The sequence below is a fragment of the Salminus brasiliensis genome, chromosome 15, assembly GCF_030463535.1.
Source record: "Salminus brasiliensis chromosome 15, fSalBra1.hap2, whole genome shotgun sequence".
NCBI classification, from domain to species: domain Eukaryota; kingdom Metazoa; phylum Chordata; class Actinopteri; order Characiformes; family Bryconidae; genus Salminus; species Salminus brasiliensis.
In genome coordinates this window covers 20,800,970-20,824,773 of record NC_132892.1, presented here as the reverse complement: position 1 = coordinate 20,824,773, position 23,804 = coordinate 20,800,970, and the positions used below count along the sequence as shown (strand labels likewise).

Here is a 23,804-nt window from a genome sequence, read left to right as displayed (position 1 = left end):
TGGGACTCGAACCCAGAATCATCTGCATCCAGATTAGTTAAATAAATTATTTTTTCTTTTCTGCCTGTTTTCCTTGATTTGTTCTTGGTCTGGTAGCCATGTGGGTTACATTCTACTACTACTACTACTACTACTGCTACTACTACTGCCAGTACATTTGGACAGCCAAAATGACAGGAAGCCCAATTCACTTATTTGGACTCGACCTAGACGTAAACTATGCTGAGGTCACATGGAAACACATGTGGAATTGGAGAGCGTATGTAAATACCCGCCCTCGCTCCAGCCAATCAGAGCGCGTTCCCACACGTGGTCGATTCCCAAACGGTGCTCCGCTCCCTTCCCTTAAATCTGGATTCTTGCTTACTGCACGCTCTTCTTTGTGGAGATCACAGGTGGGGAGATCTACAGCTTCACATCCGCAATCAACAACGTCTGAACGTGGGAATCTACACAGGTGAGGCCACTGCTCTTCATCAGCATCGAGCATCAATGGATGGAAAGTGTTAATATCACTTATAAAATGACTTTAATAAAAACTAAATAACGGCTCTTTTAACCGTATGCGCCTAAACAGGTTTACTCTGACTAACCTAGCACTAAATATTAATTCAGATTTAATATTAACGATTTTTTTTTATATTTATATTACGTTCAGGCCAATAATACTGTCGAGCTGAATGAAAAAAATATATACATTAGAAAAAAATGGATACATTAGTGATGACATTGCGATTTTATCCACCATCAGTATTAGCTGGCAGCAGTTGCATCATCTCTGAGTAAATAGTGAGATTACAGTACAGCACTGATCAACACGTGTCTTATGTGGGGGAGCCGTTATCGGCCATACTCTAACAAATAGTTCTTAATTATTATTTTATTTATTGTTATTAATTGTATTCGTCTCACCGTTTTGACTTATAAGTTCACTGTTGAAGAGATCGATCTGTGATAAAAGTTCAAATAAAAAAAAATCTGTGAAGCACATGGCTCTTCATGAAACTTTCCTCTCACCCGGGTCCTAAAGCCTGTTGGATTTGAGAAGGTCCACATAGGAGAAAGCTTTTGGGTTGGATGAAGGGTCGTGTGTGTTACCTCAGTGTTACCTCCACCTCAAGCAGGAAATCTTAAAAATGGTCAATATAGGGTAACTCCAGGAGCATGACTGTCCCTAAAATACTGTTTTACACTATAACTTAAATGTTCTAATATATTGTTTTGCTACACAAAATAATATTTTTTATATAGCTATATTTATTTTCTAATTTAATTTATGAATATATGTGCTGGACTATGCAATATTATATTGCACTGATTTTTACTGTACAGATGATTGTGCTACTAATGGTATTTATTTAAAATAATAATAATAATAATAATAATTATTATTATTATTATTATTATTTTGACAAACTGTTTTTATGGCAGTGTGGTTTTAAATGTCTGGGAAACAGTGTCAAATAATAGGCTGAAGCTACATTCTTATGAAACCTGTAGTGTTTTTGCTTAAAATGTTAAAAAATTTCTTTCCATCTTAAGTCAACAGACTGAGGTGATGCAGTGTAGTTGACCCTGAAGAAACAGTCCATAGATAATATATATATATATATATATATAATGATATTGGCAAAAAACAATATGATTACAGAATTCAACAAAATATGAACTTTAAAAATAAAAAAGTAAATAAAAAGTACAAATAAAATAAAAAGTAAAAAAATAAAAGTACAAAAAGTATAAATAAATATAGTAACAAAGTAACAAAATCGCAGTCTATCAGCAGGGTTATGGTCTTGTATTTCTACATTTCTGTCGTCTAAGTAATCGCTGGTTGTGAAGTTGTGACCAGCCTTCTTTGGCCTGTGTATCTAACAGGGCCTATGCAGTCCCGCAGTGTGATGGCACATGTTGTAGTCTACTTGTTTTGGATCTTAGCCAAGGCCGGCTGTGACGCAGGTGTCTTTCTACATATTTAAACCTTTTAAAGGCCCCTACAGCTCCTCCCTCCCGGGCCACTCCAGTTACTTTAGGGCACTGCATGGGTATGGAGGTGCCAGTGAACTTGTATTCTACGAAGTGCGCCAGGCAGCATGTCTTACATTTTTTTCCTATCACCCAAGTACAGTACAGGATTGAATTGCACACATGAAGCCAGCAAGCACTGCATAGCTCACAGGCACAGGCAAGATAGACTCACTCACCCCCAAAATCCCGGTAGCCACAGTGTCACCAAGAGGAATCCCTGCTGCAGCTTTAATGAATGGATTTAATGAATATATTTAATAATAATAATAATAATAATAATAATAATAATAATACCTCCAAGCTTAGATGCTACTTAACACAAAATTAGTATGGAGACCATAGTACTTAACATATTCTAAACTTTGCCAAAGTACTCTTGAAAGAGATGGGTCTTCAGGTGGCAACTCTGCCATTCAGACACCCAGGGTAAGTTCGTCCCAGGACAGAAAAAAGCCATTCCTGAGGTTTTTTCAATTCCAAAACCTTAAAGCATCTCAAAATAAGGAGAAAGGTGATCTCACAATGATAAAAAGCATTTCAAAGCATACTAATAACTTGTTATCTTAAAATAATGACATAGCAATTCATTTAATATTGAGAAAAATAATCAGGCGCTGGGTTTTTATATTTTAAGTGGTGGGAATGGGCATCCACAAAATGTAGCCAACAAGTAATGGTGTTTGCAGGAATTAGCATTGGAAAAACTACAGGCCATAATCATGACCCACTTGCCTTAAACTGTGTTGTTTACCTCCCTTTATTTAACTTTCAACAAGCTGTTTAGCAACATGATGTACTTTTATCTGTGGTTATAGATAGTAGTGTCTAATACAGAGCCAAATGTCACATGAGCACTTTCATTGCATGTGCCTTCCAATTCAAATATTACATCTTTAATATTATTAAATGAGCCTTAACCGCTGTAATGCGTTACTTTATAGGAAACAATGGGTCGCTGGACCACTGTCGTCCTGTGGTCAACCCACGTTAAGGCAGCCAGGCGAGATGTGTGTTTTTTAGAAAAGCTCGAGGCGAGGTTTGCTCAGGTTTGAACAGCTGCTACGCAGTGCACACTCTGCATTATCACGGGTCATTTCCATCTGGACATTCAGCTCTGAGGTTGATACCAAGAATTGGTTACTGATTGCCACTGACTGCCTGGTGCCAGGTTGCATCCTCAGCAGACATGGAATGAACTTGAGTAGTGGCCAGTCTGATGTGGTGGGCTTATTTAGATGCAACAACATTATGCAGCATTGATACCCTAAAATATCAGCTTCGAAACCATTGTGGTGCTCAATTGGCTTGCGATAGTGAGAATAGCGTCTCTGTCGTTGCTACTCTGGGCCTTGGCACACTGCTAACAGCACTATGTAACTTTGGTGGCGCGGCCAGGACAGCTTTTGCTAGAACTGTGTAAAGCGAATATATTTGTGTAGAATCCGGTCATATTACTCAACCACATCAGTCCACATGTTGCTGTACCATCTACCTCAAGGTTCAACATGGTTTGCATTATGAGATGCGTTTCTGCTCACCACAGTTGTGTCCGAGTTGCCATAGCCTTTAGTCAGCTCAAACTCAAGTCTGGTCATTCTCTGCTGACCTCTCTGCTGACCTCATTAATGCTTACTAAATGATTTTTCATTTTTACACCATTCTGAGTAACCTCTAGAGGCTGTTGTGCTGAAAACTCCAGGAGATCAGCATTCTGGCACCAACAGTCATGCCACGCTTAAAATCACTGAGCATATTTTTCTCCCATTGGTTTTCTCCTGATGGCTGCTGTTAATATTACGTATTTGTTGTTATTAGCTTTGCCCTAGACACTTTAACCCTCGCTGGATAATAAGTAACCTCATTTGTTCTTCTATTATGTTAGAAGCTTAGTGACAGCTGGTTATACAGTTTTTGGCTGTATTCCCTTTGGCATTGCTTTATTTAGAGCCTGATTGCCAGTGCCTATAGAACATGACTGTCTGTATTAGGTAACTCAAAAGGTGACTTGACCAAAAGTCCATATTTTTTCATTATTATGTAATACATATGACTGTCTGGTTGAATCGTAATTGCACAGGTGTGCTAATCAGAAAATAATCAATACTTATGGAGCTGTGTCAATAACAGAACTATTATTTTGTAAGTTTAGTATCAGAGTGCTCTATCCCTAACTTAACTAGAGACAAAAATGAAAAACCCTCACTGTTGTCTGAACACCAGGGGTGTTTAGCCTGATAAGCTACCCAGGTAAGTCCAGAGTGTAACCTTCCAATGGGTGAAATGTCCCAATTGGACAGTCCTCACCTTTGGGGTTAATATATCTGCCTAAATAAAAAAAATCCTGCTGAGTATTTTCTTGAGTATTTCTGTCACTTATTCCTTTTTTTGATTCTACTAACTAAATTTCTACAAGAAAGTTTTGCACTTTTCCCTCACTACATTCCCAAACAGGCTCATTACTTTTTTTACAAAATTTGAATTGAACTTTGTATGGTTTGTATGGAAGAAAGACTACGCTGACCGATACCGTCTAAGGCCCTGTTCACACCTGCTTCATTTTTATGTAGCTAGTGTCTGTCTGTGTCCTTATGACATTTTAGCCGCATGCATTTACACTTGGTAGTGAAATGTGTCTCCAGTTAGTCCGATTGCTGTGTGACATACTGCATGGGGAGGTATTTGTGTTCTACTGTGAGGGGCTGTGGTCAGTGATGCATTTACACTGCTTTAATGTTGTGGCTCAAATGCGTCTCAGACACACCCTGTTCTTTGCCTCCGTCCAGTGAAGTATGCCTTCAGTGCCCTCCAGCAAAGAGAAGGGACCCTCCAGCCCCGTCTGCCCCTTCGCTGGCAAGAGTGGCGCCAACAGTGCCAAGGTCTGCGATGGCTCCAGCGACGTTGTGGACGCAACGATCCACAGGGACAAGGCAGCAGCCGAGAGGATATGGATCCGTCCTGACCTGAGCAGCAAGTGCACTTGGCACCTCGGAGCACCACACACTGATTCCCCTCACACACATCCTTCGAGGTGAGTGGACAAGCATTCCTTGTTAGTCCTTTGTGCGTTTCTCTCCCAAATGCCACTGGATTCTCCAGAATAATAAGATCATTAAAATGTCCAAGTATAAATGTTGCTACAAGCAGGCTAGCACTCCTCATCTCACAAGAGCAAGTCAACTGTGGAACTCCAGGCGACTCTGCTGATGCCAAATTAACCACATTTTCATTGTTTGGGGAATTTGTTGAGGCTGTTATACTGTAAATGTCCTCTGTGGACATCCCTTCTAAAGTATGCATTCAGGTACTTTAAGTTACACCAGTTGCTGACACAGATGTGCACAGGCTTGTCTAGTCCCTGTAGAGAAGTACTGCCAGTAGAATAGGACTCTAAAGTATCTGGAGCAGATAAACATGAATCTATTGGCACCATGCCTAATGCCAGGCGTGGGCTAGAGGAATATAAAGCCCCTCAACATTGAGGAGCTGTGGAGCAGTGGAAATGTGTTCTCTGGAATGATGGTTGGTGCTCCATCCAATACTTTTGGGATAAGTTGGGGAGTTGGGGATGGCGTGGGGAGGTGATCATCCAATGCTCTTGTCGCTAAATGCAGTCAAATCTTTACAGCATTGCTCCAAATCTAGTTGAACGCTTTCCCTGTGAATGAGCAGGTGTCCCAATATATTTTATTTATTAACCCATCTGTCTGTCTATTGAACTTATTCTGCAGTTATCAGATGGGTTACGGTTTTAGTTGTTATATCACAGTATTAAAAGAAATGTGTAAAAGAAATGTTCCAAAATCTAGTAGACAGTTTTCCCTGGACAGTAAAGAGTTACTCCAACAAAAGCAGTATAAACTTCTGTTTTTTCCCACTACTCTTAATTCCGGAAGAAACAATAAATCAGCAGGTGTCCCAATACTTCTGTCCATTTAGTGTATGATTTAAAAAAGAGAGACAGTTTAACATAGCTATATGTTCGTTAGCAGGCATTCTACTGTCACTGAACTCACTGAACTCGCACTCTCTATGTAGATGCGTGGACGTGCTTAGACGTGTTGACTGTACATAATCCTGCTAGAACCAGTTGCGGATTTGTATTTCATTGGTGTTTGACTTTTGAATGTTGGCTTTCAATATTAACCTCAGCTTCTGCGTGTTGCTACTTGTGGCGTTTGTTCAGTGCTGTCTGTATGTAACTACTGTCTCTGCTACCAGTAGGTATATTTGATCATTTTCCATATGGCTTACTGCAGTGATTTTGTTCTAGGGCCCGACTCAGATGAACATTGTCATCACCACACCAGTTTTATTGGGCCAAAAATGTTAGCTCCAAAAGCCAGAAGGAACATGATGTTACAGATGCCACAGAATCATGACTCACTGGTAATGAACTAAAGTCAATGCAAGAATGTGGAGTACAACCTCATAGTGAGTCTGGACTGGGGAGAAATGTCAGGATCCATCCAAGTATTGGCCCTATCAGGGACTTCTGTGGCCGGGGGTCCCTCAGAGGATAATAGGCATCCAAGGAGGGCTTCCAAGCTGTCTAAGCCTGCGGCCTATCATTGGGATTTCTCACACCTTCAAATAATTCACATCTGATTGGGCTTGTGATTGTGAAAATTTGTCTGAAGGGACAAATCTGGGTTAAAAATAGAATAGCAGTGGCTCGGTGGTCTAATGCGCTGCCACTATGCCATCAGTGGCTGCAGTCAGAGGGAGCACAGTTGGCTTTGGAGTTCTCCCCACATCACTCTTAAGCAGCGGTGGCTGGTGCAGGCGTCTATTAGCTGGTGGAACTGCGGACCTGGCGCTTTCCTTTAAGTGTGTCGGCTGTCTGGTGTTGTCACATCGGTGGCAGTTTGAGAAGAGGCGGTGGCTGGCTTTGCGTGTATTGGAGGAGACATGTGTTAATGTCTCCTCTTAATGTCGGGAACATTGCTCATGCTAGTGTGAGCTTCAAAGGAGTGGGTTAATTGGCAGTACCGCATTGGGAGAAAAGAGAAAGAATTTGTACGTAATGTATGTAATGTTCCTCCACTTTTGTAGGACAAACGTTCCTCTTATCTTACCCAACATCCTCAGAGGAATCGGTGACACCCCACTGGTTCGCATCAACAAGATCAACAAGACCTTTGGCCTCAAGTGTGAGATGTGTGAGTATGCAGACAGTGCTACAGGTCGTAGATACGGCATACTGAGCTTTTAATTGGATAACTGCACCGTTAGCTAAGCGTTATTCAGACATTGTGTGCTTATGTATGAATGTGTGTATGTGCAGTGGCAAAGTGTGAGTTCTTCAATGCGGGTGGCAGCGTGAAGGACAGGATCAGTCTGCGGATGGTGGAGGACGCAGAGAGAGCAGGCACCCTTAAACCCGGAGACACTATTATTGAGCCCACTTCTGGAAACACTGGTAATCTGTATGTGTGTGTGTGTGTGTTAGAGATGAAAGGCTCGATTGGCTATGTATCGTTATTGGTAATTTAGCCATCCCAAGAGCTGGTCAGATCATCTGATTCATATTTTGCAAGTTGCTGCGACTCTGTGCAAGGTTCCTTGTTGATCTCCTAGATGGTTGGATGGTGACTTGGGGATGTAAGAAAATATCAGTGCACTAAAGTATTGCAATATTGTGTTTTGCAGTACTGTATTGATTCTCAAAAACACAGTATCGATCTTTAATTAATAGTTTAATTAATAGTCAATAGATTGTGGTCATTTTGTGTTGTCTTCAGACATTAGACTCTTTCTCTTCACGTTTTTACACCATGACTGTTTTCCAAAAGCCTTTCAAAGATTATGAAATTAGAAAGAGAAGGACCAATAAAAAGCGGTAGTTACCTTTGCCTCCTTGCCGACACTTGTCTAATATCTTGCCTTTTTAAAACCCTTTGTATCAGGTATTGGTCTTGCTCTGGCTGCAGCTGTGAAGGGCTACCGCTGCATCATCGTCATGCCTGAGAAGATGAGTATGGAGAAGGTAACAGCATTAGAATAGATTTTCCATGGCACTCCTCTAGCAGTGAAAAGACCTTTATTGTATTACGGTTATGGACCAAGAGTTAAAAGCCCATTATAAACGTATTAGTTGATCTTTGTCCTTGTCTGAATTGTTTTGTGGCTGTCTTTGAGCTGTGGAATAAACATTAAACGTGCTGCGTTCAGGTGGATGTATTGAGAGCCCTGGGGGCTGAGATCGTTAGAACCCCCACCAGCGCCCGCTTCGATTCGCCTGAGTCTCATGTGGGCGTGGCCTGGCGTCTGAAGAACGAAATTCCCAACTCGCACATTCTGGACCAGTACCGCAATCCCAGCAACCCCCTGGCTCACTACGACACCACTGCCGAGGAGATACTGGAGCAGTGTGATGGTTAGGACTTTATGTTGCTTTGAGAGAATAGTCTTAAGCGTAATCTCTCTTACAGCCCATACTTCTAGCCCATAGCCATCCCTTCGTTGTGGCTAAGAAGTAATGGATGAAAGAGAGGTAATTTCTGATACATCTGGATTTTCTATGCAAATTGAAACAGTTTCAGAATCTGACTATGTATTATTTTATTGGATTTTTTATAGAAAATCCAGATGGATCAGAAAGCCCAATATACAGATCAGTTCAAACTTATCTTATCAATTCAAACTTAGTGTATTTTGGAAATCTAGATTCAAGACTTTGAGCAGGCCCTCAAATCAAGAGGAAGACCCCTTACAAGAAACTGAGGCTCAAAAGGGGAACCCAAAAAGAATAATCCTCTGCTCAACACCACACAGCAAATCTAATTACATGCAGTAGAAAGCAATAGAATAGTCCAGTAATAGAGAACAGCAGCAGGTGTGAGAACAAGTGATGAAACTGAGTCCATGCAGGCAAAGCATTAGTCAAATTTCCCTTAATTTTATAGGCTACGTTATCCTGGTGCAGCTTTCAGACGTCTTGACTTTAATGACTTCATTTAATATGCACTCTTATGCCCCCTGTCTTCTTACTCAGGGAAAGTGGACATGCTTGTGGCAGGAGCTGGCACCGGTGGCACCATCACTGGCATTGCCCGCAAGCTGAAAGAGAAATGCCCCAACATTAAGGTGAACACTGATGTCTAGAACTGGTAACCTTCTGTTACCTTTACACTAGCTTTTAAACTTTGTGTACAAAAAGTTTGTGGACACCCCATATAATGAATGCATTCAACTACTTTCAGTTGCACCCATTGCTGACACAGGTGTGCAAATGCACAGCTTGTCTAGTCCCTGTAGAGAAGTATCACCAATAGAATAGGCTCTCTGGAGCAGATCAACATGAGCTTATTGGCGTCATACCTAATGCCAGATGTGGACTAAAGGGAGGTATAGCGTCACCCAAACATTCTGCTCTTCAGCATTCTGCCAGATATCAGTTTGCAGTCAAATTATATTTTTTAAACATCTGTCTGCCGATACTGATATAATTCCAATGTAATAATGCATTTGCTTTATGCAAATTGGGCCTCATTTAACAATATCTGCCTAAGAATGTTCTTAAATTTGCTCTTGTGAACAGTCCATGTCTGTTTACTAATGTATTTATAAGCCACGTATTTGTTTATAGCTCTGCTTTTATAATGGTGGATCCCATTGTCCTTGTAAACGGGAACAAATCCCAATTAGTAAAACATTGGTGAATGTCAGAATCTTCATAAAAACTGCCACCAAAGTCAGTAATTAGGAAGGGATTTCTTCTTAAGTATGGTGTTGAAGAAGCTTATTCTGTTTATTGTATTACTCAAATATCAGTACTGTAAAAAAACAGGCATACTATACATTAATTACATTATATATTCATTCATGTTACACTGTTATTATACAAGTTATTGTGGAATCAACTACATCTCCATATCCATACTTTGTCTAATTTTAAACTGCGCCATGAAATGGCCTATGTCTTCCAAGTTGAACAGCTAAACACCAGAGAGAACTACACATTAGCTCATGCTGTAAATTCTTAATATGCAGCCCACAAATAACCCAGACGCTGCTCTAAAAGGAACATCATGGTGTTTAATTAAATAAAAATGTTAATGCAGTGTGTTTGTGTGTGATGTGTGTCAGATCGTTGGTGTGGACCCAGAGGGATCTATTCTAGCTGAGCCGGAGGAGCTGAACCAGACAGATAAGACGCAGTACGAGGTGGAGGGCATTGGCTATGATTTCATCCCTACTGTACTGGACAGAGCTGTGAGTGAATGAGCATGAACATAAACATACATACACGCATTTCAAAACCAGTGTGTTCAATGTTATCGTGATCACGTTGTGTTGGAGATATGATTTCTAGGTGATGAAACCTGATTGCTGAGGATGTCATGTATTTTAAAGTATCATCATATATTTATGGCTTATCGGCCACCCCTAATATCACAACATACAGCTCAAGGGCAACATGCAGCTTCACCTACCTGAGCATGACTGAAAAAACATCAGCATCAGTCATATAGTCATCAGTCACATATTTCAGAATAGCACAATGATTCATGATTAAATTCAATCATTTATTGTAATAGGCATGTCTTATTCACAGGCCAGATTAAGTAAACAAAAGCAGTTATGGATATTTATATATCTATGCTGTTCGTATCGTATCCGTGCATAGCCATAGTTTTCTCCATGGTTTGAATCCTGTAGCAGCTCTGTATGCAGTGTAAAAGTTCTGAATGAATAGACCAATAGAAATGCTCTAAATGACTTGGAATAAACTTTACTTTTTACATAAACTTCCATTCAGAGCTAAGAACATTGGACCCTTCTCCTGTGAAGTCCATTAAGTCTGTTTCATCGTGTTAATATATAGAGTTATATATGGAGTCCTTAATATAAGAAGTTAGGATTGTGCAATTAGACATGTGAAATTGATTGGTATTATTTTGATTCTGTGTCACAACATCTGAATTGCAATTATGAATTAAAACAGAATTATATTTAAAGTAGAGCAATATAAAATAAAAATCTGAAAAAATTACATTTTCTAAAAAAAAATCTAAAATGACTTGAAATTATTATTTTGAAAGTGACTTTGAAAATGTGAATTTATTAAAAAGCTTTTAAGAAATTGCGTGTCAGGTGTTTGATCGTTTGTACGTCATCTGTAAAATTAATTTTTAGAGTTTATACTACTCTGTTTATGCTGCAAACCTTAATAACAACATTCAGATTCAGAGCTTTACAATCAGATTCACATTTCTAATGTAAATGTGTGATTCTTTATCCATACTAATACTTCTACAACTTGCTAGTCTCTTTGTTACTTGTAACCTACCACTAGATGTCAGTGCTAGTGCAAAACAGAGCTGTCCTTATCAAAAAGGCCTGTACATTTTAATTTCTAATCAGTTTAATTTCATAATTCCATCATAAAACAGAGTGACAGGGAGCAATGTATCGAAACATAACTACCCATACACCAACTCATGCAAGCGGGTGGGGCGGGGAGGGTAAATAAATAAATGGGGGGTCATAACATGCCTTCCAGAGTGTCATTTGCATTATATCAAATTTTGATATTAGCTTCATTAGCATCTCATTGAGAGAGAGTGAGGGGTTTCCAGTGAACCGCAGCCGGTTTCTTAGCAGCAGTGAGTCTGGCCGGGATGATGCGTCTCTTACATTTTAGCTGTACTGAGATCAGAGAAGTCATTAAAAGGTGCACGTATTCGTCACTGTACAGTGTGGACTGTACAGCGAAATGTGTCCTCCGCATTTAACCCATCTGGTAGTGAACACACTCACACACACACACGTGTTAGGGGCAGTGAGTACACACACACACCCAGAGCGGTGGGCAGCCAACTCCAGCGCCCGGGGAGCAGAGAGGGTAAAGGGCCTTGCTCAAGGGCCCAACAGTGGCAGCACAACCCTGTTATCGATATCCCGGCGCTCTAACCGCTGAGCCACCACTGCAGAGTAGGTCAGGATTTGGGCACCTTCTCAGTGCTTTAGTCCAGAATGTGGTCACTATTGGAAACACTCCCAAAACACGTGAAGGGAGTTCCACAGGCCTTTGATGAGGGTCATTTTCACGTTCAGTTTATACAGTTAGCGAGGAGTTCAGGGAGTTCTATTTATGTCATTAAAATGAATTATGGTCAGGATTCGTCCACACAACATCCTAAGCCTGGACAGTCCCGCTTCCAAAGGTTGTCTAAAGGGAGTGGAAAATAAGACTATTCTAGTCGTCCTTTAGTCTTTCTCTGAGTTACAAATATTTTATGGCCAGAATGAGAAGGTCATGGCTTCATTTATTTAATCTTAATAGTTTTTCTTTAGTTTCTACCTTCAATTTCAGCCTCCAGGGTACCAAACCTACAGTTCCTGCTGCACCAGTGCACCTTAGATTTGGATAAAAAGCTATGATTGGAAAGCATGAGCACACAAGATTGTGTTTCCCCTGCGAAAAACATAATCAACTATTATTACTTTGTATCCTTTCGCTACCTTAAGGTTGTGGACAGCTGGTACAAATCCAATGATGAAGAGTCCTTTGCCATGGCTCGCATGCTCATCAGAGACGAGGGGCTGCTATGTGGTATGAAACACACAATTTCTGGTCCCCTAAAAACACTCCGGTTGTTTTGGCAGCTTCATGCACCCTTGTATAATCGTTTGTACCTTTATTTTCCTACATTTGAAGCAGCAAAGGACGTTTTACAGTAATTGAAAGAAATATTTGCATGCTAGCTGTGGATGTAGTGGCATGGCTCATTGAAATATTTGAAATACCAGACATGAATGAATGGGAAATTGTATAGAACTTGATGTATATCACACAGTCAAAGCTATGGTTTGGCCAAACATTGAAATCTCTACCCTTTTCTGTTCCATTTGTATATAACATTTGCTTATGTAGTGTAATGACAAGACTAATGTAGCTAACACGCAATAGAACCTTATAGCACCGTCACTATGATCAGAGGATCGTTGGTTTGAAAGCTTGTGCTTCTTGTTAGCCTTATAGATCTAGTGCAAAAATCAAAGAAGCTAACTTCCACTGAACAAGCTGATTGACTCCATTTGGTTAAGGGGTCTATTGTGTAATCTCTGAACTAACCGTAAGCTTCAACGTCTAATCTCAGTCTCTCTCCTGGTCTATGTAGGAGGTAGTTCAGGCACAGCTATGGCGGCGGCAGTGAGGGTGGCCAAAGAGCTGAAGGAGGGTCAGCGCTGTGTGGTCATCCTCCCTGACTCCATCCGCAATTACATGTGAGGAGAGCTCCAGGGGCCTGTCTCATTTTTTTAAAATTCTTTTATCATGGTTTTATTGAAGCTGAAGCTCAGACAGCAGCTCTGCAGGAACATGCCTCATGAGGCAGGTTCTAGAGAGAGGGGATCATTGGCTTCATGGGATGGACAAGGTGAAGGGGGGGGTTCTGATTGTATTCTCTATCTCTAGGTCCAAGTTCTTGAGTGACAAGTGGATGTTCCAGAAGGGCTTTCTCACAGAAGAGGACATCGTGGTTAGCAAGCCTTGGTGAGGATGTTTTTAAGAAACATTATGTAGCGTTTTACCTTAAAATAGCAGCTGCAGAATCACAGTGATGCTCCACTGACCCATAAAGGCTGAATGTACAGAATTGAGTGTCTAATGACGCAGCCGTCACTGCCCAAGTTCTTCTATGCGTCCTTTATGCTGGCATGGATGCTAAGCAATACATCCACTAGGGGGCAGTTCACAGTCAAAAGTTTCTGACAACTACAAGCATGGCGACAGTGGAGGAGGCTGTGATGATGCTCTTTCTTAAAAAAAACTAAACGAAGAACGAAAATGGTCTATGAGGCCGTTAAATACTCTTTCTTTTCTGACTATGTTTTTTCTTTGTTGTGTCCATATGGCAGTGGCCGTGTTTTTCACAGGAACTATTGGCTGCACTGCCCCTATGATTTTCGTTGGTACTGGTCCATCCCGTCCATATCCGCATATCAGCTTTTACAAAATACGGGCGAAATGAACACAGAACATGGACAGAGTGCTACATCCGCATTCGTATTTAACGTTGAGCCTTACAAAGGAGAAAAGCATCTCTATCGCTGCTACGCCAGACTCAGCACGCTGCTAACTGCATTATGTAACTTTGGTGAAGCTGGCAGGACAACACTTCTGAGAACTCCCTTACGCTGAGTAATCCCATATTAGTGTGAAATCCTATGAATAACTCTACCTCATCAGTCCACATGCTTCTGTCACGTTTACGTTTGCCTGTTCTGAATCTCAGGCTTGTCCAGAATTGCACGTAAGCTTGTCCTTCTTGAGGTTTAGCTCAAAGTGCGAGAGCCCAGAAGCCAGAAATACCAATTCTCACACAATGCTGCTTTGAAGTACGAAAGCCAGTTTTCATTTGAGCACCTTTCTAACTGTATTGGATGAGCTGTGCAGTTCCAGTCCATTTTTATACACAGTCCCCCATACAAAGGGGACTGGAAGCAACCTCCCACAGTCATGACCTGCTAGATCTGGAATTCAGACTGGAAATCTTTTCAGTCAGAAAATGAATTGCATTTAGTTGCGTCTGAGCAGTTTAGATGCTTCTGTGCACTTCAGAATTGAGTAGTTGCTGACATTCCTTCTCATATAATCAATTAAGGGGAGTGATCCAGTTCAGCTGGCAGGCATACATAGTTTACAGATTAGGTTTTGTGCTTTTGGTCATGAGCAGTGCCTTTTTATTGCCTTGTTTTGCCCATTCCACATCTGGAATCAACTTTTGTTCTCTCTGTTGTACCTGAACTAATGCTGCTGTAACAAAGACACACTGACCTGCCAAGAAACAAGTATCTAGTTGCAGCCTTATTATGTTTGATTCCCTGAAATGGGGTGAACACCTGATAAAAAGTAATGCCTGCATGGTTCACTCAGTACTACACGTGTGACGATTTTGATATTAGAATCTAGAACAATTACATACAACCTTTGACCAACTTACAACATCTGAATTCAGGCTAGTCTTGTACTTCCTGCAACTTCCCCCTTTAGATAAAGAGTCCCTTTCAAAAAGAGGGGAAATTTATACAAACATATTTTGTTTGTGGAGAGGCTACGGCATATTGAACACGGCAGTTCTAGGTATGCTGTGCTATTGATAGTTATCAAACTGTGTACATTTGCTGAATACTGCTGTCGACAATGGTGGAAGATTATAATTAAATCAATCGATTCATGGAGAAAATAATAATTAGCTGGATACTATAAGGACAAAAGTATTGAGACACCTGCTCATTTTTTTCTTCTGAAATCAAAAAGGAAGAGTTTATCCTGCATTTGTTGGGGTAACTGTTTCTACTGGCCAGAAATGAAGGCTTTCTACTAGATCTTTAGTAGCAAGAGTTTTAGTGAGGTCAGGGTGTTGGATGATTGCCACCTCACCTCATCCCCAACTCCCCTCCTTTATTTACATCTGTGTCAGCAATAGATGCAGCTTAAAGTAGCTTAAAGTGCATTCACTATAAGGGGTGTCCACAAACATTTGGACATGTAGTGAAGTGTATTGTACTTGACGTTATTTCAGTTTAAATGCTGTAGAATCAAGACATTTTTGACACAAAATATTGGGCATTAAATTGAACATCTCTCTCTGTCTGTCTCTCTCTGTCTCTGTCTTTCAGGTGGTGGAATCTTAGGTTACAGAGTTTGAATCTCTCTGCTCCCCTCACTGTGTTGCCCACGGTAACCTGTCAAAAGACGATCAAGATCCTGAAAGAAAAGGGTTTTGACCAAGCGCCAGTCGTAAATGAATCGGGGTAGGGTGCACATTTATGCACACACACAGTCACACACACAAAAAACATACACATGCATGTGGCCCTTATTCATCAAAGATGTGTATAAACCCAGCTGCAGTAATCTAACTGAAGGAAAAGCATTACACTATAACTTATACACACTGATCAGCCAAAACATTAACACCTACTATTGCCTAATATTGAGTAGGTCCCTCTTGTGCTGCCATAACAGATCTGACCATTCAAGATATGGACTCCAAAAGACCACTTAAGGTGTCCTGTGGTATCTGGGACCAAGCCGTTAGCAGCAGATCCTTTAGGCCCTCCATGGATCGCATCAGTGAGCCTTAGGTGCCCATGACCCAAAGATGTGACTAACTTTCCTACAAAACCCATAACACATATCTCTACTGATCTAATCCATGCCTGCCACCCACACGCTCGGATCTGCATACTTCAACTTCGTGACCTCCATCAACCTCATCTTTCGATGGAACCATTAGCTCTATAAAATAAGCTATCCGTTTGCTTTCCGAGTATTACCACCATGTACCGGATTACCTGACCAGCACATCCTTTACAGCTAGGATCATTACCCACTCACAGGCTAAGATTTAGAAGGATATCATAAGTAGTGAGAAGAAAAAAAATGTCACTCACTTTACCCGGTGATAATGTTATGGCTGATCGGTGTTGATCACAGTTTCTTATTGTCTTGTTGTGAGAGAGAGAGTTGTAAAAATAACTCTATTGACATTCGGTGTGGCTCTATCTGTTAGAGCTGCCGGTGTGTGTGCTAGCAACTCGTTGGCTGACTGTGATGCATTTAAATTACATCCTGTATACGGTCATACCACCCAGCACTAATTCCAGGTAGGATCTGGACCCACCAGGGAGGAAGAGATAAGAAGATGAATGGATGGATGGATGGGTGGATGGATAGGAGGCTGATTGAGGAGTGACATTTGCAGATGAGAATGTTGATGAGGAGCTGCTGTGATGGTGCCTGGGCACATTTTAATCTCTCACAACTCCATAGCTGACATTAGTTTCATAATAACAAATCAAAATAACAGTTTTCAGTCAGATAACTGAAAAGTAACCCTTTCATTTTAACGTTAGTAAATCAGTAAAGCCCAAACCTTCTTTACATGCTTCACATTGTGCAATGAAAGTGCAGAAGTTGCACCCATTGATTTCCTGGATATTGTCTTTGTCTTTGTGTGTGTGTGTGTGTGTGTGTGTGTGTGTGTGTGTGTGTGTGTGTGTGTGTGTGTGTGTGTTTGTGTGTGTTTGTGTGGACGAATGTGCATGTTTAGGGTGATTCTTGGTATGGTGACCCTGGGGAACATGTTAGCTTCAGTGCTAGCTGGAAAGGTCAAGCCCTCGGACCCAGTCAGGAAAGTGCTCTACAAGCAGTTTAAACAGGTGGGTCTGTAACACTAATAGGTGGACAGCTCCCTCCTGAAAGTTGACATGGGCAGCAGCAGAAAATGCTCTAAGGCCACTTACACACAACAGGTAGAAGTGGCCTAAATCTGACATGGTCAGGAGAAGGGGAAATTGATGGCTGTATAATAATAATTTGCTTCCAAATTTGCAGCCGGACTACTCTGCACATTAACATGACCACTCAGGAAGGCCGTTACTGAGCATGAACTGTTTAGACGAGTGTCAGATATAGGTCACATTAAAAAGATGTGTGAACAGCCTGAGAAATTTGGAGTTGGGCCACTTTACCTGCTGTGTGAATGTAGCCTTACTGGATCAGCCCAACTGCTCCTCGCTTCTTACTTCTATTAAAATGTTAGAGTGTAAGAGTAAGAGAGTTTTACTGCAGGAACGCGAGGAATGGGAAATTCTAACAAAAGGTTCCTTCTCTCAGATTCGACTGACGGATAATCTGGGCAAGCTCTCTCGGATCTTGGAGACGGACCACTTCGCCCTGGTGGTGCACGAGCAGATTCAGTGTGAGTGCTTCCTCAAATACAGCACAGCTTACTAGGGCTGCACAGTTAATTGTTTTGTATGCTGTGTTACAGCATGACGGTAGACGGACGATGTTCAGAATTTACAACTTACCAACTACAGCATACCACAGCAGTCAGGATAATATTGTTTTGAGATCTGTTTCCCCAACTTTTGCTGTTGGTTTCAGCATTGGGATACAATGTTTTTGACATTTTGAGTTTTGGGCTCTGAACGCTATTCAACAGAATTCAAACTGCGACCAAAAGACACTTAGAAACAATAGTAAAAGTGTTCTGAGTGCCTTATGCAGAATAGGCCCAAGCCTTTATGGGGCCCTAAGCAGATTTTCATTTGGGGCCCCTCTATACCACCACCTCAGCACCAGATGCTTCATCATTTCATAGGGGGGAGAGATTTACTGTGTGCCCTAAAGTGCCTGGGCCTTTATCGACCACCCCATCTACATTTGCCCAAACAGTGGAAGCAGCCAACAGCAGAAATGGATTAAAATGGTGTAATAACATTATGTTGAATTATTCAGTGTTATTTTAAAAATAGTAAAAAAAAAAAAAAAGAAAAGAAAAGAAAGAGTGCTCTTGGGATAGTTGCCGTGTAATTAGAGTATGCATTGGGCAGCTCTGGTGTGAACAGAGCAGGTCATTTTCTGGAGAATTCACAGTGGGTCATGCCATGCCGCACACATACAACTCCGGCAGCGCTCCATGTCTAAACCACATGGAACATTTCCTGTAGCGAGCACACGTGACATTAAAAAAATGTTACATGTACGAAAGAGCAAATCTGAATAATGTCTGGATCGTGTTTGTATGGGAAAAACACCGGCTTTGGAGATATGGCTAAAATTGAGAGGTTTGGAAATCTTTTAATGCGACAATGACTATGCAATATATTCAGTAGAATATAAATATACTGATGAGCCATGTGATCAGTCACAGTGTGTATGTCGACCAATTCCAGATGAGCTTATGTCTGGCTTTTTAATTAATCAGGGTAATCAGGTTTATATGGAAAAATCCAACAATTAATACAGGCCAGTCTTTTACCATGTCATTTATGAGTTATGATTCACATGTACATTTTTAATACACTGCCAGGCCTAGCTACACAATAGTAATATTTTGTTTATACCATGAAGCCAAAGCCTACATCCATTCAGTCCATACACTCTGCATTTATAGTTCATGCATTTATAGCATGGTGTACTAAGACATGCTTTCCTGTAGATAATCATGTTTGTTCGGGGTAGAGAAAGTCTGTTCTCTGGGTTTCAGTGTTGGCTTCTTCGGGGGCAGTCAATGTTGTTTCAAATGGGCTGCCAGGTTCTTGTGCAAGTCACCATGTTCCTACGTCAGTATTGCACAAGTCAGCCTGTCATCATGGCCTTTTAAACAAACACTCCTGATTTGAGTAAATGTTCTTGCACGCAAAAATGTGCCGACTTCAGGTTTTTACGGGTAAATATGGCATCATGATGTTCTATTAAAAATCAAACACGCTCCCATACTGTAGTTCCTAACCTAGTTTTCTTTTCAGAAGTACAAGCAGTGATCTAAATATTTGTACTCCATTGTTCTGTGAAGCTGAAGCGAGGAGTGTTTTGGTCTTTGTTAAATAACTTTTATTTCAGCTAGATTAACCTGGTCACTTCATGTGGCTAGTGTCTGGATTGTATCCTGATCAGATTTTAGCCACATGCATTTACACTCAGCAGTGAAATGCATTTCTAGATCGCTGTGTGGGACGGAATATGAAAATTCGCTTGTCCTGCAGCAATTATTATGGGGGTTTTGGTTGTACTAGGAGCAGTTGTGGTTGAAAATGACATGTGGCATGAATGCGTGGTCTGAGCGATCAGATTTGTATGTGGTTTAAATACATCCTGAGTTTGTTTACATTCGAGACGCATGAAGTCCTTGCTACAAATGAAAGTGCTCTCCAACACCTGGTACCCTGCTGATAAGCTCAAGCTGGTTAAGCTGGTCTGCCTGCATTACCAGCCTGACCTGCCTGGTCAGCCACCATGACACCCATGACCATGCTGGTTGACTAGTTTGGTCACGCTGGTCATACAGGTGGATCAGCATGTTATGCCTGTCAACCAGCATGGTCAAGGTCTTGACCAAAGCGCTTTCAGTTTGATTGGCTTGACCAAACTTGTCAACCAGCTTTACCAAACTAGTTAGTAAGTATAACCAGCTTGATGACCAGCTTGGTCAGGTTTGGTCAGGTTGGTCATCCTGATCTACCAGCTAGTCCATCAAACTCAAATAAAAACATACACTGTGCTGGTTAAGAGCTAAGCCAGTTAACAGTCTTACCAGCGTAGGGTATATATGCCTTGGGATGACCAGTTTTTCAACTCCCTTGACCATCAAAGACCACCTTAGACCCCCTAAAACTGCTACTAGTCAAAACTGGTCTTGAGCTGGATTTTTCAGCAGGGTAAGCAAAGTGTTAACTCTCACTAGCTTCAAACCACTTGTATGACCAGCATGACCAAACTGGTCAGCCAGAATGGTCGAGGGTGTCATGCTGATCAACTGTCGGGGTCATGGTGGTTGACTAGGTTGTTCAGGCTGGTCATGCTTATAGATCAGCTAAACCATCAAACTCAAATGAAAACATACCCTAAGCTAGGCTGGTCAACCAGCTTGACCAGCTATGTTACCACCATCAAGATAAAAAAAAAATAAACAGTGCTGTGCTAAATTGTCCGTCATTAAAGTTAGTCTTGTATTTGTGGTCTAACTATCTTTGTCCCTTTCAGATTTGACAGACGGGTCCACCACCCTGAAGCAGATGGTGTTTGGAGTAGTGACGGCCATAGACCTGCTCAATTTCGTCACCGCCCGCGAGAAACGTGAGCGATCGGTGTCGGAATGCACAGACGAACTGTGATGGGCCCTTTCTCTTTCCATTTCCTGTCTCTTAAAGGAATGCTTCAGCCACATCATTACACAGTTTAATCCTTTACTACCCTAAAATGTAGTTTATTGGCCAAAATCTATTCATATGTCTGATGTAATTTGCTTCTTTTGTTTGGAACTGGAGCTAAAAGGCTAATGTAGCTCACTGTAAGCCATAGTGTAAACGGGGTGTAAAAGCACCATCACCTGGTACCCTGCTGATAGAATAAAACAGCCGGGCCAGCTACCAACATCATGGCGGTTGATCAGCATGCCATCCATGACCATGCTGGTTGATCAGTTTGATCACATTGTCATACAGTCATACAGGTGGACCAGCCTGGTCATTGCTGGATATACCAATTTTCTTAGCTTTGTAGCTTTAGTGCAAAAGTAATGAAGCATACATATCTTGGCTGATCTTCTACATTTAGGCTAAAGGGGAAAATTGAAGAATTTTTTCAGGGAACCATTACTTTAACCAGTGACTAAATCTGGTCCGGTGCTTTATTGTGCGGCCCTCATAACAGTTCTAACATTCAGAGAACTGCTTCTCTTGTGTATTCCGCCAGGTTCTAGAGGATGGGAGTATTTAGCAGTAATAGGAACAGTATTGGCATGTAGCTGCAAATGGAGAGACCAAATGTTCTTTTGTCACTTGTTTCACATGAAGTTACAACATAAAAAAGGTATACTGTATATGCACCGATCAGCCATAACATTAAAACCACCTGCATAATATTGTGTTGGTCCCCCATGTGCCTCCAAAACAGCTCTGACCCACTGGTGCATGGACTCCACAAGCCCTCTAAAAGGTGTCCTGTGGTAGCATTACCAGCAGATTCTTTAGGTCCTGTGAGGTGGGACCTTCATGAGCATTAGTGACTGACCACTGCATGTTCTGACCCAGTCATCTAGACAGTACAGTGTCTTCGATCATGTCCTGCTTTTAACACTTCACCCTCAAGAACTGACTGTTCACCTGCTAACTAGTATGTATATCCCAACCCTTGACAGATGCCACTGGAACCAAATAATCAATGTAAATCAAATTGTCAGTGGTTTTAATGTTATGGCTGATGGGTGTAAATATCCCCTCATTTCTGGTTCTGCAGGAACTGGCTGTTACCACACTAGTATTGATTAGTAGCTAATATGTTCCACTGTGAATTCTCCTGTTGTATTAAAATGTTTTATTAAATATTAAAGTACATTAAAAGTTTTTCAAATACATTTTCAATAAAACATACAGTGCATGTGCTGGGGATGCATGTAAACACATCACACCAGCTATGACCTGTCGCCAAGTTATGAGTCATATTTTATAAGGAGGTTTTTATGCACGATTTTCTTCTTGCATTATTTGATGTCATTATTTGACAGTGAGAATGTATCAGCGTTGCCAGAATGGTTTTGTTCTGCCAAAGGTAGATTTTAAAGAGGTGAGAAACTAAGGGAAGCCAGGCTACGTTTCTCTGATTTGAGGCCCACCTTTGGGTTTTAGCTAGTATTGGATTATTGAGTGTATAGAATAAACAAACTAATCTGCTATTAGAGCATATTTAGACATCTAGATGTGGTAAGGTTCAGTACATTTTTGGTGACACTTTATTTGGAGTGGTCATTTTTAGATGAGATAAGAGCAGACTCTTAGTACCGTATCAACATCTTAGGGATGTAACAGCATCTGAACATCAAGTAGATCATCAATAGACTTTTGAATTCTGCTGTTTTTCACTTTATTTAGAGAGTCCGAGTTCAGATCTGTTGATGTTCACCTTAGAATATCACGGATCATTTAACAGGACTAATATAGACCATCTCAGCATCCCCAAATAGCTGTTATATAGACCTGCTGATACCAGTCTGGAACTGGAGCTTAACTGGATCTTTACTGGATTAGACTGGGATTAACAGGGTCAGGAAGAGGGTTAGGTTTAGGTTTTGGGTTGAGGTTAACGTTAGCTGTAGGGCCAGGACGAGGGTTAGGGTTAGGTTTAGGTTTTGGGTTGAGGTTAACATTAGGATTAGGACCAAGGTAAGGGTTAGATTTTTAGTTATGGTTAGGATTAGTACCAGTGTTAGGGTTTGGGTTGAGGTTAACGTTAGGATTAGGGACAGGGTAAGGTTTTTAGTTATGGTTAGGATTAGGGACAGGGTAAGGGTTAGATTTTTAGTTATGGTTAGGATTAGGACTAAGGTAGGGGTTAGGTTTTGGGTTAAGGTTAGGACCAGGGTTAGGGTTAGGTTTTGGATAAGGCTGAGTTAGATTTTGCTTAATGGAAGTAACATGCTAAATTAGCTTGATGTAACATTTCAGCAGTAAATCTCAGTTTATACAGATGCTTCGCTGCTGCTGCACTGATGTGGTGTTAGTGTGTTACCGATCCTCTGATAAAAGTTTATTAATCATCTATAAAAGAACATTTTAAATAAAGTGCTTCCAATATTCTAAACTGTTTTATGTGTCTAGTAGAAGAAAAGGAAAAAAAAGGAAAAGAGGAAAAGGAAAGTTGCAGCTGTGCAGAATGTGATCTTGGCCTCTATTACAATAGTCTCAGCTAAATGTTTTTATTTCCCCTTAAAATGTCTATTGTTTGAGATGCAACACAGAAGGAAAATCTTATATAAGGAATATAAGAATTAAAGAACATGGAGTAAATATTACTTTTTATATAAATATAAAAACCCAAAAATATCACCACATCTGTTACCACAGCTCCAGTTCTGCCAGAATCTGTTTTCTACTGGTGTTGTGTTTGTATCCACTGGGCTGGGACAGTTCTTTTCCCTTACCAGATTTTTGAGGGTCTGAATAAAACTGCAATCTCTAATGCAACACAGATTTTGTAATATTTTACTTTTATATATAAAAGTAAATATGATACTTTTAATGTGTGTTAAGAGCTTTTATTACAAGTAATGTTGGTCCATTTATTATGAAACACAGTGTAAAAGAAAAGCTGCTGCAAATAATGTAAAAACAATAATAATAAAAACAAAAACACACACACACACAAACTAAACATTGGAAAATACATAGATACTTTTTTGGACAGTATGCAAATCTGAACACAAACTTGCATCTCCAAAATAGTAATTTTCTAGAAAAGCGGGAAAGCACTCTGAACT

At 40.8% G+C, this 23,804-nt stretch overlaps 1 protein-coding gene across 1 annotated transcript; it reads left to right on the top strand.

Annotated features, from left to right (window-relative positions):
- The first annotated feature begins 378 nt into the window (after positions 1-378).
- cbsa (cystathionine beta-synthase a) lies at positions 379-21,903 on the top strand. Its single transcript, XM_072657602.1, has 15 exons — positions 379-457; positions 4,812-5,056; positions 7,081-7,187; positions 7,313-7,447; positions 7,935-8,014; positions 8,200-8,404; positions 9,023-9,114; positions 10,117-10,242; positions 12,502-12,586; positions 13,155-13,260; positions 13,451-13,528; positions 15,658-15,792; positions 17,094-17,202; positions 17,660-17,744; positions 20,534-21,903. The coding sequence occupies exons 2-15, from the start codon at positions 4,818-4,820 to the stop codon at positions 20,662-20,664; spliced, it is 1,713 nt and encodes a 570-aa protein (XP_072513703.1). The 5' UTR covers positions 379-457; positions 4,812-4,817; the 3' UTR covers positions 20,665-21,903.
- Positions 21,904-23,804: the final 1,901 nt, after the last annotated feature.